The sequence below is a fragment of the Anser anser genome (assembly GCF_964211835.1).
Source record: "Anser anser genome assembly, chromosome: 3".
NCBI lineage: Eukaryota > Metazoa > Chordata > Aves > Anseriformes > Anatidae > Anser > Anser anser.
The window spans coordinates 81787955-81811095 of NC_139722.1; the positions used below are offsets into that span (position 1 = coordinate 81787955).

The following is a 23141-nucleotide window of genomic DNA, read 5'->3' on the forward strand; positions in this document are numbered from 1 at the left end:
TGGTAAGACAGCGGTTTTCCACCATTTCCCTATGTGATAAGTAGCAGACATTCAGCATTCACATTTGGAAAAATTGGCCTGACGTTATCAAATGTCTTGGTCCTTCCTTGTGCTTTTGGAAAAAGCAGTGGTAGTAATGGCTGTTCAAAGATAAATCTTCAAGTCTTACTGTCAAGACTGTATCTGTGACAAAGACCCTGACATATATTCCTTCTTAATAAAAATTCATGTCATTCAGTCATCCAGAGAGGTTATGGAATGGACCTCCTGGCATTTAAACTGTCATTGTAATTTGTTGAAATTCAAAGTATACTTTGTGTTCATCAAGATGCTCTCTTCTCAGTAAGAATAAAAGCCATAATTTCCTGGCAGTTTCTTATAAGTGCTCTTTTATTTTTTATTTATTTATTTTTAACTGGCTTGATTTTTCACAACTTTATTATTTTATTTTTTCCCTTGACCAAGTAAATCAAAGATCAACAAATTATGCTAATGGATAAAAGTTAAGGAAGGACAATCTGTAAATTGGGTTGTCAGCATAGCTATTCATTGAAATCGATCTCCAGCACTGAAATGAAGCTACCACAGAGGTAGTATAGTATGATTGTTTCCAATTTATTCTGTAATGATTCTGATGCTCCAGTCAAGCAGAAGGTCAGTCTACTATGAAAAAGAAAGGGTATGAAAGCTGTATATAAGAAGTTAGATTAGGAGTCTTATATGAAAGAATAATACTGCTTACAGAGTTGTCACGTATAGATTTAGAAACAGGTCTTAATGGATGCTGCTTGAACAGCATGATGTGCATAATGTTGCTTACAGTGTTCTGTCATAGAAATGTGGACTTAAGACCTTGACAGTGTCTTGGCAGCCAATCTCTGCTTCTGACCAGTGTCAGTCAGCTGCATCTCAGGTTAAGGAATTCATAAATCTTCTGCAGAAGCTGAAAGGTTGCTTGTAGTTAACAAGATTATTTATTCTTTTATTAGAGGTTAAACTGATTGTAGATAAACAGAAACTGTAAAAAAATATTGTGGGGTAGAAAAAAAAAAGTGTCTTGTGATAAAAGTATTTTTTATTACTTTAATTTGTTTGAGAAAAAAACCAAACGCATTTCTCAAGAGGAACATTTACTTGGGCATCATTTCCAAATTTTCTGAACCCCCAAATTCTCTTGAGTTAGCTTGGATGACTTTGATCAGTTGTCTGGCCTGGTAGAGAAAGAGTTCTGATAGTATTTAAACAGTAGGGGCCAAGCAATCTGGAGACTGGTGTTCTTAACTGTGGTTGATATATCATTTATGTTTTCATACAAAGCAGGGACAATACTTCAGAATCTCCCTTGGCATACCTCCTGTGTAGAAAAGCATGTATTTTTGAGGGGAAAATGAGGGGATAAGGAGAGATTTAACAATACGTAAGGGTGTAGAGGGTAGTGTGAAGTGCATCAGAGCTGCTGTTCTCTAGAAGCATTCTGCTTTCAGCCGAAGGAAAAAGTATTCAAGCTTTTACAGTATATTTTATACCAAAGTGGTGACTTGCTACAAATAAAACATTTTCTATCATCTGTTAATTGAAGACTTCTAATAGAAAAAGTCAAGAACATCTAGAATCACTTCTCCAGATTCTATGTAAAATTTGTCCCAAGGACTTATATTCTGACTAAAACTCAATATATTTGGAGGTAATCAAAACTAAAGAGAACACATTCATAAAGCTATCTTCTTGAACTAATCTCTGAAACAGCATTTTATCAAGAAATAATCTTCTCTGTAACGGGGCAAATACAGATTGTCCAGAGATTGACTTTTTTTTTTAATGTTTTATTTTTATTTATTTATTTTGCAAAAGGTCTCATTTTATTCTAACATGCCAGTATATCGTTTCTTTTTATCTTTCAGTCTGCACAAGGTGGTGGTCATCGAACACTACTCTATGGGCATGCAATCCTGCTGCGCCATTCCTACAGTGGCATGGTATGTAACAGGAGCTGGAGCAGCAACCATTTCTTTACTATGTGAAAATTGTTTGAAAGTACGTTGGCCATTGTCATTTTCTGGTATCAGGAGAATTATTTACAAAAATTTCCATGAACCAAAGGTAAAATGTCTCTTTGATATGAAGGGTAGATGCCTGGAAATATGAAATGAAGCTACTCATTTCTGCGTAAAGTGGTGAAACTAAGTCTGGCTCCATAGTGATGAGTTCTCTGGTTGTCAGTCTATGCTGAATTGGTAATTTCCCATTGCTTTTCCCTTGGATATTGCATATTGCATAAGCTGTGACTGAATCTGCAGCTGGCATCTGGCTTGCAACTTGAACATATGTTGGAAACTGAGTGGGAAAGGAAATTCCTTCATGCACATGTTTTGGGCAGAAGCATTACACTTCAGTTGTCAGAAGAATATCAATTTGAAACTGCTGAACTGTGGGTGAGGCTTCATGGAGCTAACTTTGATGCAACCAGCTCCCTTATTTCCATTCTTGCTATTCTCATTTGAGCGGAAATATAACCTGCATTAAGTCTGAGAACTTTATATCATATATCTTAGTCAAGACTCCTTCAGTGCCATACAGTTTAGCATGCATTTATGTTCTTCGTATTAACTAATGGGTATAATTTAAGAATCACTGTTGTGTTAGCAGGTTGATTGCTTTTTACATTCTAGTGGATTAGAGTATGAGTGGAAAAAGTTATGCGTGCTTTTTTTCTTTTAGTATCTATGCTGCCTGTCTACATCTAGATCTTCAATGGATAAGCTGGCATTTGATGTAGGATTGCAAGAGGATACAACAGGTAAAAACTAGTGTAAGACAATGCAATGAAAAATACTTTCAGTTTAAAAATCAGAACAGAGAACTATAAAAACATATAAATCATATAAAATTTAAAACTACTTTAAGGACTAAAGAAGCAGAAGCTAATATTCCCATCTTTTACACTTTCAATATCTTATTTTCACATTTTCTAGTAGTTCTCATTCCAAAGGAATTGTCATTCCGAAGTTGTCATTCCAGTAGGAACCTTCTGCTGAAAAAAAATTAAACTTGTATTATTTTAAATAAAGATTCTATTAATGTTTTAGAACTGCTGACAATTTGGATTGTTTTTTATATTTTTAAGAGTGATACAGGTTTTTATGATGTCATCAGTTTGGTCAAATTGCTTAATTAGAAACAAGAAGTTTACTTGGCTATAGCAATGCTTTAAAAAACAAGATTGACAACACTAATAGCAAAAATTGAGTGGTTGCAAGATAAATTATTTTTTTTTCTAAAAAGCATACTTTACCTGCAAGAAGTATATCTGAAAACAAGTTTATCATGAGAACAAAATTTTTGACTTTAGTATTCCAAAATATTCTAGGGGATTACAGACAATAAATGTCACTAGGAGTGCAAGAACATAATTCAGTTTGGATTTATGAGATCTTTAGAACAGTATTAATAAGTAAATAATGTTTTTTTTTCCAGGTCTTTGTCCTAGTAGTCACTGCACCAAGCCTGTCGGAATTTAAGAAGTGTTTGGACTGTGCACTTAGTCACATGGTCTAAAATTTTGGGTAGACCTGTGTGGTGCCAGGAGTTGGACTCGATGATCCTTATGGGTCCCTTCCAACTCAGGATATTCTTTGGTTCTATGTTTCTAATTCTGAGAGGAAAATTTCAATTTCTTTCCCAGAACCTGGAACAACAGTGACAGGGAACTTCTTTAGCAAGAGCAGCCTGGACCAGGTTGCCTAGAAAACACAGTCTCCTTTTTGCTCAACTCTGGAATTTCTGTTCCAGAGGTCTTGCTGACTTCTACATGGGTGTACTATTTCCTTCTGAGTTTCTGGCAGGATGGTGATGCAGGGTTGATACTACTTACAGAAAACACATGGACACTATTTTTACCCATCTGAAAAATGGGTCAAAACTTTATGACTGAGATAACTTTAAAAGTAATGGCAGTACTCTTAGACACTTTCTTTCTAATTTCTTTCTCTCTTATTATTTAATAATGATACAGGTGAGGCATGCTGGTGGACCATCCATCCAGCTTCCAAGCAGCGATCAGAAGGAGAAAAAGTGCGTGTTGGAGATGATCTTATTTTAGTCAGTGTCTCTTCAGAAAGATACCTGGTAAGTTCTGCAAGAATGTCTGAACAGTGTCTTCTCTACAGAAAAACAGTTAATAAAGGTATTATACTAAAGCCTGGATTGTGTTTCCAGCTCCAGAAAAAGTATAGATTAAGGTGTTTAAACTGGTGTTTAATACTATTTTGCAAAACAAGGCTTTGAAGGTCTGCAAAGTGTGACACTGACATGTGACTGATCTAATTTATGTTCATTTAAATAATGGAATAGAAATTAACAAATTACTAATGAAGAAAAGAAGAAAGTAGAAGAGTCTGTCCAAATTGCATAACTGAGATGTTTATAGTCTTAGTGTTCTGAGGCTAGCAGTACTATGCTAAATGAATTAAAGCTACATACCAAAGTTTTGGAATATTTAATTCAAGAATATAGTATTTTATGGTCATTAAAAGGTCCATTTTTTCCTTAGGATTATGAATAGTAAAATATATACTGTTACTGACACATCATAATTAATTATATTTAAATATAATTAAACTACTTAAATTATTACTTGAATTAATAATTAAATGTAGCTAAAGTATTAAAAAACTTCAAGGGGCAGCTGCTTTTTATCACTGGTTTAAATAACTACTTCTTACTCATCAAAGCATCTACCAATTGTTCTCTAATGAAACTCTTCACCACTTTAAAATGATTTCTTTTTGGTGTATTCCTGGGGTTGCAAATGTGTGAACTATTCTATCTGAAAACAAATAAATAAACAAACAAAACCACAACAAAATAAGATAAAAATAGGAAGAATGCCAGTCTGCTGGAAGTTTCTGTAAAAATCAGTCCCAGTGATTCAGCAAATGCAGCTACAACTGAAAAAAAATATCTTTTAAGATAAAGTGTTTTTAACTTTGTCAAGAGAACTGTTTCAGCCCTGCCTATAGCAATAAAGTTTATTCTATAGTCTTCTCTTAATTTTTATGTTGTGAAATTGTTTTCTCTTTTTGATAAAATTAAAAATGTTTTCCCTTCTTTGGAAAGACATAGAAAATGAGGATTTAATTTAATATAATTATAGCTCAGAAGCACTGTAACTCATTTAGTGAGTCATTTTTGTGAGTGGAAATTGTGAGAACTTTCAGATCATCTTTATATTTTAAAATAATTTTTAATAACTACTTTTATGAGAATTGCAATTAGAATTACTGGAAAAGTAACTTTCTGTGTACAAAATTAATGAGAAAGTTAATTAATGTAAATTTTTTTATTTAAAGAGATTAAATTTCTTTGAAATTTATTGAATTGCTGAATTCAGTTGCTGGAGTTTAATTTTGCTCTAAATAATTTCTCTGTGTAGGTATATGCCTGAACTGATATTCTCAACCCTCTAATTAGTAAATCAGCTCAGCCTTATTATCTTATTAATTAGAGTATGTGTCTCAGCTGTTAATTCTCAAGGCTGTCATATGTACATTTATACATGGAGACACGATGCTGACTGCAGAGACTGATTTCCTTCAACATAGTAAATTTTAATGACTCCCATGGTGTTAATGCGTATAGTGCATCTTCTATGCAAAATACCAACACACTCAAATTATATTTTCTCTGTAGATAGAAACTAGACAGATCTATGATATATATCATAGATATATAGAATATCAATATCTTGATATTTTAATCTCTGTATTACAGTCTTAAAATGGTTTAGAGCAAGATTTTAATGAATAGTTATTAAGCCTATTCCAATTATTTAGTTCTGATTTGATAGTAAGAAAGAGGAAGGACTGAGCAAAATTAATTTTGCTCTTACAGGCACTCACCCCCGCATTTTTATAAATTGATGTGTTTCCAGGCTATATTAAGAGCTGATGAAATACACACCTTCACAATCATCAAAATATTTGTGTTTTTACTACCTACTCAGTAATTATATTAGCACTGTAAATAAAGCAACGATACTTACATGAAAATTCAAAAAGTTGATAAAGACTGAAATACCCAGTTACCAGTGAGTGAATACTTTTCATGAAAACTGTCTCTCCGTCTTAAACTATTAAAATTGATCCATTAGTTTTTTTACAGAATACCTTCAGAGGATGTACCTTAGATCTACAGTTCTCAGTTCTCAACTGTAATAGTTGTGAGCTGAGATACTGGTTCAATGGCTTGTCATGATAGCCTTGTAGTCCTTTTATTTTTCATTTTTTTCTTTCCTTTTTTTTTTTTAATTTTTTATTTTCTTTCCTGTGACATTGGATAGCTCCAATGTAGCTCCAATGCTGTTTCCTAAAAATCTTGCTTCAGCATTATTATTTTATTGGAATACACACAAAAAAACAACCAAACATAAAACTTAGTATTTTGGGCATGTAGTTCAGAAAAATGTAACCCATTCCAATAAAGTCACACTTAATCTGTATCAAATTGTAAAGAAAACTGACTCCCTGGCACAACATATATACACCAAGATTCTCTTTTCTACAATGTCCACTTGAAATGCCATAAAAATGTGTGGAAACAACAACAACAAAGTCTTTTACAAAGTAATCACAGTATTTTTATTCAGAGTGCAGTGCCGTGGTATAGCCCTTATTTTCTGTAACATTTAAAGGAATGTAGCAACTGATACCTTTCACAATAGCTCGGACTGTGGGGAGATAAGTTATTTTTATGAATCGACCTTGACAGTGAGACCAAGTAGGCTCTACTGAATCCAATTAAGAAGCAATTTTTCTAAGTTTGAGGAGTTGCTCAGATAAAACCCTTGACAGACAGTGAAGTATGGCAGGATGCTGAGGGTTACATTTATATACATTTTGTGCTTACAGTTAAAAACTTAGGAAAAGGTAGGTTTTATATCAAACCTCGTATATCACAGTGCTACTAGGAATAGGATTATAATGTCACCTTTTTATATTCCAATATTTCTCTCTGTTTTCAAGCAACTTCAACTGCTACCTTCAAATTAAAACAAAGAGGTTAATAATCTCGGTGCAAGGATGTGCACGTGAAAATAACATGAATAGATTTAATTAACAGGGCATGAAAATAGTATTTTTCAAAATGTAGTCAGAACTTAATTTAATGTGTATAATACAGGGGGAGCAGCAGAACTATATCAGCTTCTTAGCCTAATCTTCTAGTTGTCTGATTGTAGCTGAATTACTTTTTTTTTCTTCTATTGACTTTGCAACTTCATGGTCTTGGTGTGGTCAGCAGTTTAGTGTTTAGACCTAATCTCACTGGCAACCACCACTTAAGTATTGGGAAAACGTCAAGACTTTCCTTCAGTTTCCCTTCCCACAAAAAAAGCCTTTGAGACAACTGAGTTTATTTATTTATTCTTTTTGTTCTGAAGAGTTGTCCTTTTATTCCAGTGAACAACTGTGAAACTAATAGGAAGACTAGTGTTAAAATAGTAAACTAAAAGTCTGGAGATGCGGATGTTGGCTGTTTGTTAACTCACAATAATGTTCCTGGGCAAGTCGCTCCGTTACTCTCATTCTCATTATCCCTGCTTATACAATGGGACTTTAGATGCTCATTTTACTGTGTAACATTTCTGAGGAAAGGCACTTATGTAAGTGCTTGTGGCATTATGTAATATGTGAGCTGTGCTGTTGCCAGATCCTTCGGAGAGGAAAACTTGGCTCTGCTCAGCCTTCTTAGAGTGGAGCAGAGAGATGTTCTGCTATAAATACTGCCACCATTTAAGTTAAAGACAGAGTTGCTCTGTTTCTTTTATTTCCAGCAGCTTTTCCTGTCTCAGACATTTAGTGTGTACTGATGCACTGAGGTTTGCCTATGCCTACTGTTAATTACATACCACGATAGCTTTCAAAATTGCTGATTTAAAATAGTTTAGAAATTCAATTAATTATAATTTCTGTCAAATTCATAAAGCCTCTGGATGACAGTACTTTTACTCTTTTAAACATCGTTCACGAAAAATTCCTTAGACATGAAAATGAAGTACAAAATGCGTAATGAAGATCAAAATGAAAATTAGTAGCAATGAGGTCAGTGTTATTCAAGCTGAGAACTCAGGAGAGGAGAAAAAAAATTAAACTTTGAATTTGCAATGCAGAGGTTTCAGTATGAGGCCACTATTTCTGCACTGTACTATGTATGTAGTTGCTGTCCTGACTCACGCTGATCTGCAGCTGCATTAAGCGAGCTTACATTATAATGAAAAAGACTTGAGACTTACATCTCTTTAACTTATATGAACTTTTTTTTTTTTAATTTATTATTTTTTAACACTGGAAACTAATACTCTTATTTCCTTTGAAGTGGAAGCTTTTCCTCAAATATCTTTGTCGCGGTTTACTGATGATGAAGTTCTCATTCAAAATTGTATCTTCTAAATTAGAACAAATGACTTGAAAGGTGGTGCTGATGTCTGTCATCTGTCCTGGGCAGGTAGACAGCTTCCTGAGTGTTGGAAAAGCACTCCCTCCACATACTCTTGTAGCTCTTAGTTTTAATTCTTTTATTTATTACCAGAGACTTGGGATAGCTCCTTCTCACAAGGAAATACCTGAACAATTTGTTGGTGCAATGGGACTAGGGAACACAGCAGTGTGTAGCTTCTGCCCCCCGCACCTCCAGTCATTTCTTTATTTCTCTAAGAGAATGAAACTCATTAGTTGGACTTTGCTTTGTTATGTGTGAGTGCACAATTACATCGTTTACTTCTAGTTATAAAATAGATTTTTTCAAATAATTTGAATCTGCATAAACAAACCTGAAATTAATGGAATAAAGTTACTGTTGAGCTGCTCTGTTAAACTGATTGTAATGCAGTTCACACTGAGTCTTTATACAATTTGAAATGTTATTAAGGAGGCTGGTAGATCTTCCCTATTATTAAGGTTGTCAGGCAGTTCTGCCTTACAAAATGCTACTTCCAAGTACTTATAATCAAGTGCTTATAATGTCAAAATTCACTTAGTAGAAAGAGTAGCATCAATTTCTTCTTTTTGTATCAATCTGAGATTTTTTTTTTGGTTCATCCAGAAGAGGTCAGAAGTCACTAAGCCTGAAGACTTGGAAGAAAAAATAATCACCTCATTAAAAAAATTCATCAAATTTTCATGAAAATGTTGAGCAGCAGATTAGAAAGGGTGGTCTTGATATCACAGATGCAGTTTGTGATGAGTGAAAAGAAAAAAAAGACAACCACCTCCCCACACCACTTAATGAAGAAACATTCTGAAGTGCTGCAGTTGATTTTTTCAGTAGCTAAAAGTCTGATGACTTTGCCTATTCTGCATAATCCAGATCTCTTGCAGCTGCTCTGTGTTAAGGAACAGTTTAAACACCATCCACAGCAAATAATTAAATACATCCCAGCAGTAGTGAAACTAGCTTGTAATGGGTGGTCAAGGCAGGGATGAAGTCAGGCACTGTACTGACAGCTGAGAACACGATGTTTCATGTGCTGCCAGGGATCTGCTGCCGTTTAAGAAGCATGGAGGAGGAAGCTATGAGAATGTAGAAGGAGCAAAAGCCAGGTGATGTAGCAGGGGCAAGAGCCTGGAACTGAAGTGATTAGGAGGGAAAATGGTCAGGACTTGGTGACTGGCTGAAGAGATGTGCAGCTGAAGGAAGGCAAGCAGAAAGGGACTAACGTGGCACCTGGGACAAAGAAGCTGGTGAAAAGAGAGGACTGGGCACCTGTTGGTTAAAACCATATTAGAAATCTGGGGCAGAAAACCTGCGCCATTTTGTCAGGGAGAATTGTCAGAAGAACCAGAGGAGTGGGACTGGGAATAAAGAGCAACATGAGAGATCTGCAGAGAAGCACTGGGGTGGTTGGGGAGAGTCCAATGGCTGGACAAAGATCCAGACAGGAACATCTGGGGCTGAAAGGTGAGAGAGAAATTGAGAGATAGGAGTTGTAGTGAGTTTCTGATGCTGGCTGATGTAAGAAGCAGAAGGCTGAGCATGAAAAAAGTCAAAAGGTCAGGCTGAGGCTTCGTAGGTCTGAGGAAAACTTATTGAAGCAGAAGGAAATATTAATTATGGGTGGTAAAGTAGGCTGTACCTGCATTGTCTAAGTGAGATATATGGGATTGGGACAAAAAATTGTAGAGGAAAAGAGTGGGAGAGACTTGGAACAATTAAGCTAGATATCTGCCTTCAGAGATGATTTAGGAAACCCACTGTTTTACAGTATTACAGCATAGCTGCCACCCATGGTAATGCAGGCAACCCACTCCTGCTGGTGATTCTCTTTGAGTTTGGGTGGCATGAACCTAACAAGTACTTTTAAGGGTCTGTTCTCTACATTTCATTCATGTGGGTGTCAGTGTAATGCCGCCTACTGTACCTGTTTTTTTTCTTTTCTTTTTTTTTTAAAAGTAGTAAAATTATGTACAAAGTATACCATAAAAACTTTCAACTTTCAGAAAATTGTAGGTGTTAGAAAATGCAAAAAATACAATGCATATTAGCGTTAGATTTCATGTTATGAAATCTCTTAAATATACACCCCCATTAACTTTCTGTGGAATGCTGTTTCAGTGCTGATGATAGAAGTTCAAAGGCTGTGTCAGGGCTGAGTAGCAGAGAGGCTGTCGAACAAAGTAACTTTGAAGATGAAATGTCAAGGTGGTAATTTCAGGTGGAGGGTGGGCATTACGATCCTTAGTTAAACATTTTCCTGGAGCTTCAGATTCTCTATCACACTTTGCTGTGGAATTTGCTGAGCAGATTATCTTTTATATCAGGCTTGCTTTCAAGTGGTCACTGAATCTTTTTTCCGTACCAGCTGGTTACCTCAGCTGGGGCTCTGGGGTCTCCTCCTTCTTCTTGAGGTTGAAGTCATGAAGTTTGTCAGTCTTGACATCTGCGACTCGGGTGAATGGAGGCTGTGCCTTAAACATTAAGACTACATATAACGCAGCTTACAATGGGAATAAACTGTTTTTGTGATCTCTACTCGGGGCATCCTCGGTTAATGAAAACTTCTTAGTGTGTGTGTCTACACACACTATGTGTGTGTCTACTCCTCACTGGAAAATAATAGTATCATGCTACTCCTTTGGGGTTTTGAGAAAATGATTTCGTTAATATTTGTTGCATTTTGTGAAATGCTGTAATTGATGGTAGCAAGAGAAATGCCTACGAGGAAATTAATAATCCTCTTTTCAAAGCTTTGAAGAATTGACTATACTAAAAAAAGCATGAGGCTGCAGACTGAAGATGGAGGAGAAAACAAAACATTCAGCAGCTGTTCATGAAGTGATCCCCTTTATCCTGTATATACAATGAGGCAACACTTGTGGGGAAAAAAAATAACACAGGATCAAGTCATTGAAGACTGTAATACGATGCATACACCGGAAGCCATTCAGTTTTGATAGGCTACTTTGATATTTCCTAACTTTTGATGATTGCTTCTGCAAAATTCATGTTTTGTTAATTAAAACACTTGTGTCTAATCATAATAAATGATAATAATTTGGAAGCATAGTAGCTGATGTACTTCAGACTTTTAATGGTGATAGCTCAGAAGGAGAAGTAATATAAAGAGGGGGAATGCAGACTACTCTCATCTATCCTCTGCGAGATTCTTACGCTTTCCTGCCACGCATCTGGAATTGCCCGCTGTCAGCCATGTGATAGTGGATTAGATGATACGTGGTGGCTGATTTGTAATGGAAATTTCTGTGTATCTGTGTGCTTTAGCTGCTCCTCTCCCTCTTTTGATGGTACCTTTATGCTGAGTGGAGAGGCTGGAAAGTGTTGATATAGTGCTGGCAATTTTTTCTATATCAAAGGAAAAGTTCTCTCTGCTTGCAGATTTGTCAGCCAACTGTTTAAAACACTCCAGAGAAATGCAAAGAAAACAGGATTTTTTTAGAGCTTTAAATCCATCTTAAATTTCCTGTGGTCTGCCTCCTTTGACTCAAAATTTAGATAACCATTTCTTTTCTGCAGTGTAATTTTACCTATATTTGTTCAAACTTTAAAAAGTGTTCATAAATGTTTCAATAAATGTGTCTTGTCTCTGTTAGACATAAACACAAAAAACTAATGGCATGAATATTTTACACAGATGTTGTTTAATTGCTTGTAGTTCTTTCCAAGAACACTCTTTCACGTGACTGAATGATCTAATTTATTTTGACAGCATTAGTATAATACTCAGAGTTACATATGTAATATTTTTCCATCACTGACTCAGGTAATAAATTTTAATAGAAAAGATACCTAATAAGTAGGAAGATAACATGCTTTAGGTTCTAGAGAGTGCATCATTTTAACCTTTTGATTTCTGCTGAAGCTTGCTAATCCTTCTTTATTTTTGTTTGAAGCAACACGTTTTTCCTTTTCTAACAAAAAGAGGGTATAATTTTTTTTCTTTTCCCTTCTTGTTTTTTTTTGTTTGTTTTGTTACAGATACAGCTATGCACTTTTTTACTTCTTTCCCAAGATATAAATATCCCTGGTGTGGATGTCTTTCTGTTTTGCTTTGCCTGATCTCAGGCTGACTAAAGAAAAATAGAGATACCTATGAAGTGCTCGCCCTCACTCTGCCTGCATTACTGTTTGTGTACCTACTATGGGAATGGTGTCTGTTCAAGACCCGGAGCACCTCAGAGGTTCTTGGGCCATTGAGGATAGGTGCCTAAATGGCATGACACTGATTCTCTGTCCTGATCATTGAGGTCACTTTAAGCCAGAGAGAAAGAGAGAACAACAAGGGCTGTCAGAGCCTCTGAGTACAGAAAAGAAATAGACTGAATTGGATCATATCTGTGACTGCATGCAAGCAGCCTCCATCTCTGCACCAGCTGTTACTAACTCTTTTGAAGCAGTATGGTTTTTGGTGCAGTTGTGTGCAGTAGTTAGGCATTCTGGGAAGTGCTCTGCCCTGTGCTTAGTTCTCAGATTGTGCCAGAAAAACAGCTTTCTTTATTATTACTTTTGTTATTATCTCATTTAGAAGAGGCTGATAATGAAGTCAGAGACATCATAATGTAAAGTACAGATAGAAATCAATACTGCTAGGTGAGATGTCAGTATTGACACATAATAGTTAAGATGAAGCCTGAAGCAAAAGCTTTGCTGTCTTTGTTTTTCTCTTCTTACATGTGCACGTTTTGCAGAGCAGAAACACTAGGTGCTCTCTCTCTCTCTAGAGCCATATATATATATTTATATAAATATGTATATATATATATATTCTTTCTGGGGTAAAGTAACTGTATACATTGAAACACTGTCTCTTTCCAAAATACAATCTGCATCTTTATCTGTGGCATCTGTGCATGCCTTTGGTGGAGACTGATTGTGAAATGTAGAATGCATCATCTAATTATCTGCAGCTATTGTAAATGCAGCTATGCTGCTACAATCACTACTGAAGGGTTCTTGTGGAAATAACCTTCTGATTCCTTAGTTCTTTAGTGAGCTTGAATATTCAGTGTTCTTGAGAACTTGAGAACAGAGATGTGACTGTGTTACTTTTCTGCAGAGTAATATAGCGTTTACAGCATGACGGTCAGTTCTGTTGGAAAACCTATGGTACTTTGGGAGATTTTAGTCTTGGAGTTTATCCTTGAAAACTGCATCTAGACTGTAGTGTTTACTTGTATTCATAAAATACTGTAATTTAATTCTGAAACATGCTTAGAAAACATGATTAAATGCTATTTTAGGTGATTATTATTTTATCAGCAGGGTAGGCAAATCTAGCTTTTTGGTTAAGCTTGGACACCAGAGCAGAAAGAATAATATTGGGGTGAGACAGGAGGCTGAAGAATCTCTCTATAACGAATTAAGACCTATCACAGGGTTAGAATAAATAGCAGGATGACCAAACCCCAGGTATTTCTGCATTGCAAATGTTCCTTCGTAACTGAAAGACATGCCCTACACAGTCTTCATGGATAATAGCAAGCTGCTGCTAGGTACAGAGGCTGCTCAATGTCAGTTTGAGTGTCATGTCCATGTCATGAATGTAGTGTTACAGAATTCATGTTTCATTTTGATGGTTTTATTCTGCCGAAAGTACAAAACCAAGCAGATAAGCTCCAAATAAATTAGTCAGGCAGCAGATTTCTTTAAAACAACATTGGGATAGTGAAATCCCAGCACCGAAAATTTAGGCAATACCAGGATTAAGATTGCTTCTCTCCTCCCCTCTGGTCCCCTCCCTTCTCCTCTCATCTCCCCTTTTGCCTAGTTGAATACTTGATTATCCATTGAGAAACTACATTCTCTGGGGTGTCAAAGTTTCATTTTATTGTTTGCTGCAAATGATATACAGAGAAATAATTTAGAACATTATAGATTATGGAATCTTTTCATGCCTTCATTTGTAAATTGAAGGATTCAGCTGGAAATGTAGGGATGTGAGAGAAAGAAGAGGACTGCAGATATATAATCTCCACTCTGTAGTCATGTGTTCAATTAAGTCATTTATTCAAAACTTTTAATAGATATGATTCTCTGGTGGCTCAACTTGAGACATCTGGGTTATAATCAGAGTTGCAACCGGAGTCTAAAGAACTGGTAAAACAATAGGTGTTCTGAAGAGAGATGTTAGCAATCAATTTTTGTTCCATGTTCTATCTATAAAATGGAACGCTAATTCAATAGATACCTCTGTGTGTAAAAATAAGTTCATTAACATGTACAAAACACACAGTTCCAAGAACTGCTGTTGATGGCATCTAAATGACAGGGTGGTTATTCTCTTCCTCTTTTGCCTGCCCTGAACGATCTGTTTTCCACAAAAAGTAAATTCCCTGCTTGGTTTTTCTGGCTGAATTATTCTATCCCTAATTGGAATCTGTGCAGTGATCTCAGTTAGAGGAAACCCAACAATAAAAATAAGGCCATGGGGGCAGGAATGGGCCTTGAGATGTAGTGGGGTTTGTAATCTTACAGCCCGGTCTGCCATTGACTAAGTTATGTATTTGCCATAGTGTGAAAGTGGTTGTTCATTCACTGAATATCCTCTATGACATGTGGTGAATGACACTGGTGCTGTAGAAAAAAAATGACTTTTGTATGTCACTAACTGTTATGGGAGCCACCTAAGTAAGCTGATGCGCTATTTCCTGTACCACAATGCAGCTAGAATACATGCGGCCAGGAAAACAGAAGGACTCTATACATGTTGCTGGGAATCTACCTCTTTCTAACATCCATTGCCATTTTTGTCATCTGTGGTGTTAATGATTTTACCCCAAAGGTGTGAATGTTGTTCACAACATTCAGAAGTAGAGATTAATACTACTATATAAGCCCAGTTACTATCCAGTAACTTTTTTGATATGTCTAAATATTACTGCACTTGAAAAGTTATAACCTGGTAGGATAAATGGTATACTACAAAGCAGCTGCTGATTTATAACATGTAGTTCTAGAATTTTAAAATCCTATAATCTTTATTATATCGTGTTTTGTACTTATGGTATGTCGATAGAACTACCTGTGGGACAAAGGTTTTTGCATGGATGTGATGCATAATATGCCTTGAGATTAAAATTTCTGAAACAAAAATGTCATTGCACAAGCTGGAAAATGCACAAAAACAATGACAAAACAAAACAAAAAAAGAATTCTGAGAAGAGAAAGCATCTGAGACACTCACCCATTTGAGATACTCACCAGAAAGAAGTGCCATTCTGGCAGTAACATAGTAAAAGCAGAGCACCTGTTGCATTCATAGGCAGTAAATAAATCTTTCAGGTAAAGATATTTTATGGATTTGCTTGTATCATGAAAACTTTGTGCAAGGAAAAAATATATTTTGGAAACTCCCACATGTGCCTTACAAAGTCAATGACTTGATTACTTGATTTCTGTGATCTGATGACATCTTTAGGAAGCCAGTGGCCAAGAAATAATTAGGTGTTGAGTTACACCCAAAATATAGATTGATGTCACATCCCAGTATTCAAACCCTGGAAAATCTCATTGTATACAGAAGAACACCAGTGTAAGATCCCTGCAGCATTTAATGATCAGTTCTTCAGAATGCTTGCAATTGTCTAAGACCCCAAAGATTTGACCATTCTGTGTCATCTCTATGTTTCTTTGAGGCAAATATGCTGTATTAGTATTCTAGTTTTATATCCACTGTCTGCTGAGGAGTACGCAGGTCTGACTTTGTGATTGCTTTTACAAAAGGAACAATTTAGGTATGAAAGAACAAAGAGGAAAAATGATATTATTGTTGCATATTGCAATGAGATTTTTAATTAACCCCAAATAAAAGACTCCCTCTTTCCTGTTTTTAGCATCTCTCCTACGGCAATGGTAGCTTACATGTTGATGCAGCCTTCCAGCAAACACTCTGGAGTGTAGCACCAATCAGTTCAGGAAGTGAATTTGCCCAAGGTAAGATTGACTCAACTTTAATTATTGAAAGATTGATGGTAAATGAAACAGCTGCCAAGTATGACTGAAGTATGGGAGTGGGATTGCCCTTATTTTTATTTGTTAGATTGAATATTTATAAACAAATGTTCTGAAAACAGAGAGGGAGAATTATGCTGAAAGACATATTGATGGTTTCCTACATCGTTGTTTCTAAGTGCTGAATAGCTAACTCAAATCTGATTTTACTAAAGTTATGTTAATATTTAAACCATTTAAAAACAGACGTCTTTTGATCCTGGTTTAAATTATTATTTCAGATTATTCAGATTTATGCAATCTTGGGTACAATTTCCTAAGATTGAATAAAAAAAAATGCTGTTTGGTATGATAAAATTCTCGTGTGTTGAATAACTCTGATTATTTGTATATGACTGAAGGTCTTTTTGCATCAGCATGTTACCTCTTGCCGAGCTACAAAGTCTAGCCAAATGATGAATCTTAAAGAAACTGAGGTCATGTTAAAAACAACAAAGAACCTGAGAAAACCTATTGGATAAATTCCCCCATTTACCCCAAGGATTTGAGCTGAGCAGAGATTTCTGAGCGTTTACAGTTTAGGATTGCTGTGTCCAGGCTAGGTTTGTGCTCTTTGCTCTGTTGTCAGGCACAGTCTTTTTCAAGCACAGTCTCACTGGTGGCCCTCCAGAAGGGAGGAGGTATAGAGAAAGAATACAGAAAGAGATCAGAATACGGAAAGTTTGGATCTGAAGTTGGGAGATAGTAGGTGGTCAATAAATTGGCATGATGTATCTGAGAAAGTAAAGACAAGAACTCAATATGGGGACAGAGAGGAAAACAAAGGATGTGCACTGAGGTAGTGCTTAGGAAAAGGAGAACTGGGAGTAACTAACAAAATGCTGAAAACTAGATGCTGAAGTAAAAAAACGTTGTTGAGGGTCACATGGTATGGGAAAACAGTCCGTTTGCAAGGGGATGGAAAGAAGAATGTGTCTTGTGAAGGGAGTGTGAATATGACACTTAGTGTGTATGACCATATTCTACACGCTTCAGTAAAACTAACCAAACTAGAGAAAATGACATCAAAATGGGGGAAGAAGAAAATAAAGAGGAAAATAAATTGTTACTATCTGGCCATCCTCGTAAAGAAAAGATAAGCGTAACAGATCAACAAGTGCTATAATACCTTCTCTTAATCAAAACTTCCCATTAAAAATAAGTGTTTAGGCTTTTACTCTTCTATGTATTTTCACAGAGAGGAAAACACATTTGTCTTTGCAGGACTTGTGAACCATTTCAGTTAAGTGAAATTACTTTAAAGTGAAAGTAGTGGATAAATAGTCCATAAAATGAATTAGGATGTTGAGGGGAGGTAGATAAAAGAAAAAGATTTTTTTATGTACATTTCAGCAAAAACTGTTTCACACAGAAGTCAGTTAACTAAGGCAAAAAGAGCCTTAGAGTCAGATCAAGTAATTTTGCTAATTTTGTTCTGTGATATAAGTGAGGGGGACAAAACAAAAGAAAAACAAAATAGCTACTCAGGCAGAACATCTCAAAGTTGAAGAATGCAATACTAAAGTTAGCCACATAAGTACTAATCCGAAACTGATTTCAAAGATTTAAAAAAAAATATCCTAAAAAAGATTTCCTGAGTATATAGTAGCATCAAAATAAACCTGTGAAATGTATATAGTATGAATGTTGGGCATTCAACAGCATTTTCCTGAACAGATGTGTCTTACTGCATAGATTACTTACCTACAGCTTGTTAATATAGAAATAGCTTCCAAATATTATTCCAATAATATTTTAAAATGTTTTTGTTACAATACTAAATCCAAGGAATTTGTATCTGTCCCTGTATGCTGGAGAGACAAGTGTTTGGCTTTAAATTTGCATGTGCAGTGGTGGTGGAGTCTGTAAAGGAGTTATTTCTTTGGATTCCAAATAAAAAGTGTTTGTATGTTGGAAATCTTAAGTCAAGCAGAGTTTTGAGTTTTTTCTCACAGAACAGTTCAAAAGACACCAAAAAGAATTTTATAATTAATAAATAAACGCATCCATGTATTGTTAGTATATAAATTGGAATCCTTAGCTTAAATAAAAGCCAAAAATGAGTTGGTGAAATGGAAGAGAAGTGTCTCCCACTTTGTGTGTTATATTCTGGGAGGGAAGTGCTTTGTAGTTTCAGTTGGATCAGTCTTTTTCTGACTTGCATGAACTTGTAATCCTGATCTGCTGATCTCCTGATCTGCTGTTTCCAACTTGCTGACTTGGAACTCTTCTCGCTTGGCTCCCCAGGGCATGGGACGTCTTCCCCTTCCTGTGACCCTCTTTTAAAAGAAATTTGAACAGAAAAACAAAACAAAACAAAAAAAAAAACCAAAAACCCAACCTGATTCACTTTATTTTTCTATCTTCATTCCAGGATATCTGATAGGAGGGGATGTTCTGAGGTTGTTGCATGGTCACATGGATGAATGCTTGACAGTCCCTTCAGGTGAACATGGAGAAGAACAAAGAAGGTAAGCTTCCAGTCTAGAATAGAATAAAAATAGGTATTACTGATTCAATATTGAATGTCACTGATAGTATAAATTTTGGAAGGATATTCTTACAAGATGTATTGCTCATATGAAGGAATGTTTTTGAGATGAACTTTGGACATGAATGTCTTGGTGTTGTGATTAGTGATTTTTTTTTGTACTAATTAAGTCTCTCCAGATGTAAAACAGTAGTATCAATTGGAAGTGGACTTGGTCCAGCAGCATGAAACAAAATGTACTCAGCTGTGTGTGTAGGTGCTGAACACTGAACATTTGAAATGAACATTTCAAGTTTTTTTTTTTTTTTTTCTTGCTTCTTAGCTTAAAATCAAATTTAGGAGAACAAGTGCCTCTAACCTTTGTATCTATTATGTTAATAATTGTGTCGTTCTGATGTATTAGACTGCATGTTAACCCTGTTATTGTGGTTATGATTTTATTATAAAAAACTATATTCACTTTTGTTTTATTTCTCATCATTTATTACTTCTGTTATTATTAATCTTACTGTGTTTTTTGATATTTTATTATAATCTTTACTGACTTAAAACCACTGTGAATGAAATATATATGCATCTATATTGTTTTTTTTTCTGTACCACATATAACAACTCAGAACATGGTATGTTGAGATTATTGCTGAGTCCTTCAAGGCTACTAATCTGGGTATCGATTTCAAGTGTACTTGATATGATAGTCTAGAACTTAATTATTGACTGTTTTCTTGATTAAAGGAATCCTAGAATGGAAGTAGAGAAGTGAAGATGGCTCAGTATGTCTTTTCTCTCTCAGTTAACTAATTAACCCAATGGGTGAGAAGACATAATGAAAGTGGCAGGTCTGGGTGTAGTGATTGCATGGATGAATCGAATATAGAAAAGAATGAAAGTGTGTTTATTTGCTCTAATAAAATATACTCTAAACTCCAGTAGGATATTGTCATATGATTTATCCCTACCTTCAGCTTGAGGGCTGCTATATAATAATGTTGATTTGGCAGGGGGGTTGGAACTAGATGATATCTAATTTCACTTCCAACTCAAACCATTCTATGATTTTGTTTGTTTAATCCAGCATATTAACTAGCTGCACTTCCGTGATAAAGAAAGTTCTGTTTATTTTAAGAACTATTCATTCATTTCCAATGAACTTTCTCAGTTCACAAATAGAAATGTATTAAGTATTTTTCATGTTATGCGTTATAAAGATAAAAGTCAGATTGGAAACTGACATAAAAAATCGTAAAATTCTTCTATGAATTTTTAAATATTAATGATAAAACTTCAGTGGTTTCACATATTTTTTTTGACAGCTTCCAGGCTATTTTTTCCAGTTTTAGACAAAACTACTTTTTAAAAATAGAAGCTATTTCAAAACTCTGAAGGTTCCTGTTTTAATTACTATGTAATAAATCCATTATAGCTTGGAATTTTTTGCTACTATTTCTATCCTCACCCCAGAAGTGACACTGGGAATAAGATAAATAAATAGGATTGTATAGTGTTTGTTCATATTTCAGTTCAAATCCTGCAAAAATCCCCTTTGGAGTTTGTAATTGCAGTGTAATTGCAGATCTGTAGAATGATTAGGCAAAAATTAAAAATTTTATTCTTAATTAAAAGAATAATAAAAATTTAAGAACACAAAAAAATCTCTCTTTACAAGAAGAGTAACATACAAAAAGCACAATAAAAGAGTGGTGAGTTGGTAGGTAGGAAAAAATTCACTTTTTCTTCTTGTGCAATCAGATGTTGCATCTTTGTGGTCCTATTTCGTAGACTGCAGATCAGTGCCTTAAAACAGACCATTCTTCTCTCTACACTGTCTGCCTTTTCCCCTAGCTCCATAATGCCCTAAAGGAAGCAGAGTTAGTACACAACAAATAGGACCAAAAGATATATCATATCTTTATTTTTACTGAGAGCATTGCCAAGAAGCATTGCCTCTCAGTATCTCATAAACACCAGATTTGATATTCTGGAGTTCTTCAGGAGCTTTATTTCACAGACTGAAAATAAGTTTTATTTCTTTTGTCCATATTCTCCTTTTTGAAGTTTTTTTTTTTTTTTTGACCATTATAAATGTCTTTTACTTATAAACCTAAAATCTATGACTACTTTTAATTTTATGGAGCATTCTGTGTCCCACATTTTCTCCTCCCTAACTTATTACTAAATTTAATTATTGCTTTAAAATTCTCTTTCTATATCTATTAGTTATGAATCTTGCCCATTCAAAATAACATCTAAAAGCATATATTGTTACACCTTCTCTGAATTTTCAGGGTGGATGCATACCTTATTTTGATGGGTAGTATTTAACTGCTGGTAGAATGATGTTAAGAATATGGGTAATTTAAACAGGTAGGAAATTGTAAGATAAATCATTTATCTTTCATTTTAAGTTCCACAACTTTTGCACAAAAGGCATGCTAAAGTATGATATATTTGGAGTGCAATAATTCCATGTCATCCTTTCATTGCCTTTCAAAATAATCTGGTGATAGATTTCTGTGTCAGTGCTTGGCTTGTTTTGTTCCAGTGTATACCCAAAGAGCAGCTCAGCTCTGCAGAATGCCAGTGTGAAGGAACACTGAGAAGTTCCATGTCTGTTATGACTCACTAATTCCCATATCTCATTTTTATTTTTCTGCAAAGGCCTTCTCTCATGCCTTTTCAAACAAGTAAGAGATCAGATGGCCCTAAAATAGCGGTTTTATTCTATCATGTAACCTGGTATCTAATCCTGGAATGAATAAATTGTTTTGATGTGAAGGATCTTCCTAGGCAGTTTCTAAAATTAACTGCTGTTTTTCTCTATTCTTAGAGCATTGATACAGTTACATAAATTTGAGTATAAAAGTGTTCCAGAGATTACCAGAAGTCCAAAATGAAACACACAGTCTCAAGCTGTTTATACTCTTACGGAACAGCGTCTAGCACAGCTGGGACCTGCAATACAGTGACAATGCAAATAATGTATTAATGATTACAGGACATAACAAACCTTCCTCCAAGGCAAGGTCATCCAAATCTGCACAGGAAGAGGCCTAGTACAGTGGAAGATATAATCCTATAAAAAAATATATAAAGTTCTCTCCCGTTTCTCACAATTTGTTTTGAAGGTGTACTTTGTTTCCTCACTTAACTGATGAGCTGGTGTGTCCCCCCAGGTAGTCCTTACATTGTGCTACCATGATCACTGGCAGGTAGGGTAAAATCACTGTGCTTTTGGAAGAGGGACCTGGTAATTGAGTGGTGAGATGCGACTGCAGAATTAGCAGTGGAAAAAGAGTAATGTTCACGGCTAGCTTCTGACATAGGCAAAGAAAGTATTTGCCCAAGATAATAGGGTGGTTAGAATCACAGAATCATCTAGGTTAGGAAAAGACCCCCAAGATCTGCAAGTCCAACCATCAACATGGCCTACTGAGTCCCATAACTATACCATATCCCTTAGTGCTATGTCAGCATGTTTCCTGAATACATCCAGGGATGGGGACTCCACCGTTTCCCTGGGCATCCAATTCTAGTGCTTGAATGGGCTTAGGAGGATGATTTTGTTCCCTCCCTCAGATAACTGACATCCAGAAGTCTCCTTTGGCCTGTACTGGATAGTTGTTGCATTGTTTCTTGGATGTACAGTCCACCCTATACTGTCCTCTCACTTTGCTACCTCAGTTCTGGAAGGAGGGGTTGCTGCTGGGGCAGTGGCTCTTTCTTGCCTTCTCCCTCTTACAGGCAGCTGTATTGTGTTGTCTCTAGTGTGTGCCTTCTGCAATGGCAACAGCAGATTGCAGCATACAATGGGGGTAGGCACAGAGGCAAAGTGTCTGGGCTAATTGCCAAGTCTGTCGTGTTTTGGTGCACTTCAGTGTGCACCAGTGAAGCTGGTACCTGGAAGAAGCATTCTGATGTTGCTCTACTACTGAATTTTATCAAAATTGCTGAAAAATCTGCAGTTCTCTCTGATAACACTATATTTTATGCAGTGATATTTAGCTTTTGATGTAATGCCAGTAACCTGTGATTCAAAGATTACATCTCTGAACTATAAATAGTTTTAAACTTCAAGTATTTGTGGAATGGGAGAGTCAGAGGACTGATTTAAACAGTTTCTTGCAAGTAACAACTCAAGACAAACAGTAAAATA

At 35.6% G+C, this 23141-nt stretch overlaps 1 protein-coding gene across 1 annotated transcript in view; it reads left to right on the forward strand.

Annotated features, from left to right (window-relative positions):
* RYR2 (ryanodine receptor 2) overlaps positions 1-23141 on the forward strand; it is a 423949-nt gene that overhangs the window by 168165 nt on the left and 232643 nt on the right. The window contains exons 6-10 of the mRNA XM_083827634.1: positions 1902-1976; positions 2719-2797; positions 4013-4125; positions 16341-16440; positions 18872-18968. Of these exons, the coding sequence (XP_083683760.1) occupies positions 1902-1976; positions 2719-2797; positions 4013-4125; positions 16341-16440; positions 18872-18968 (464 nt within the window). The remainder of the gene's footprint in view (positions 1-1901; positions 1977-2718; positions 2798-4012; positions 4126-16340; positions 16441-18871; positions 18969-23141) is intronic.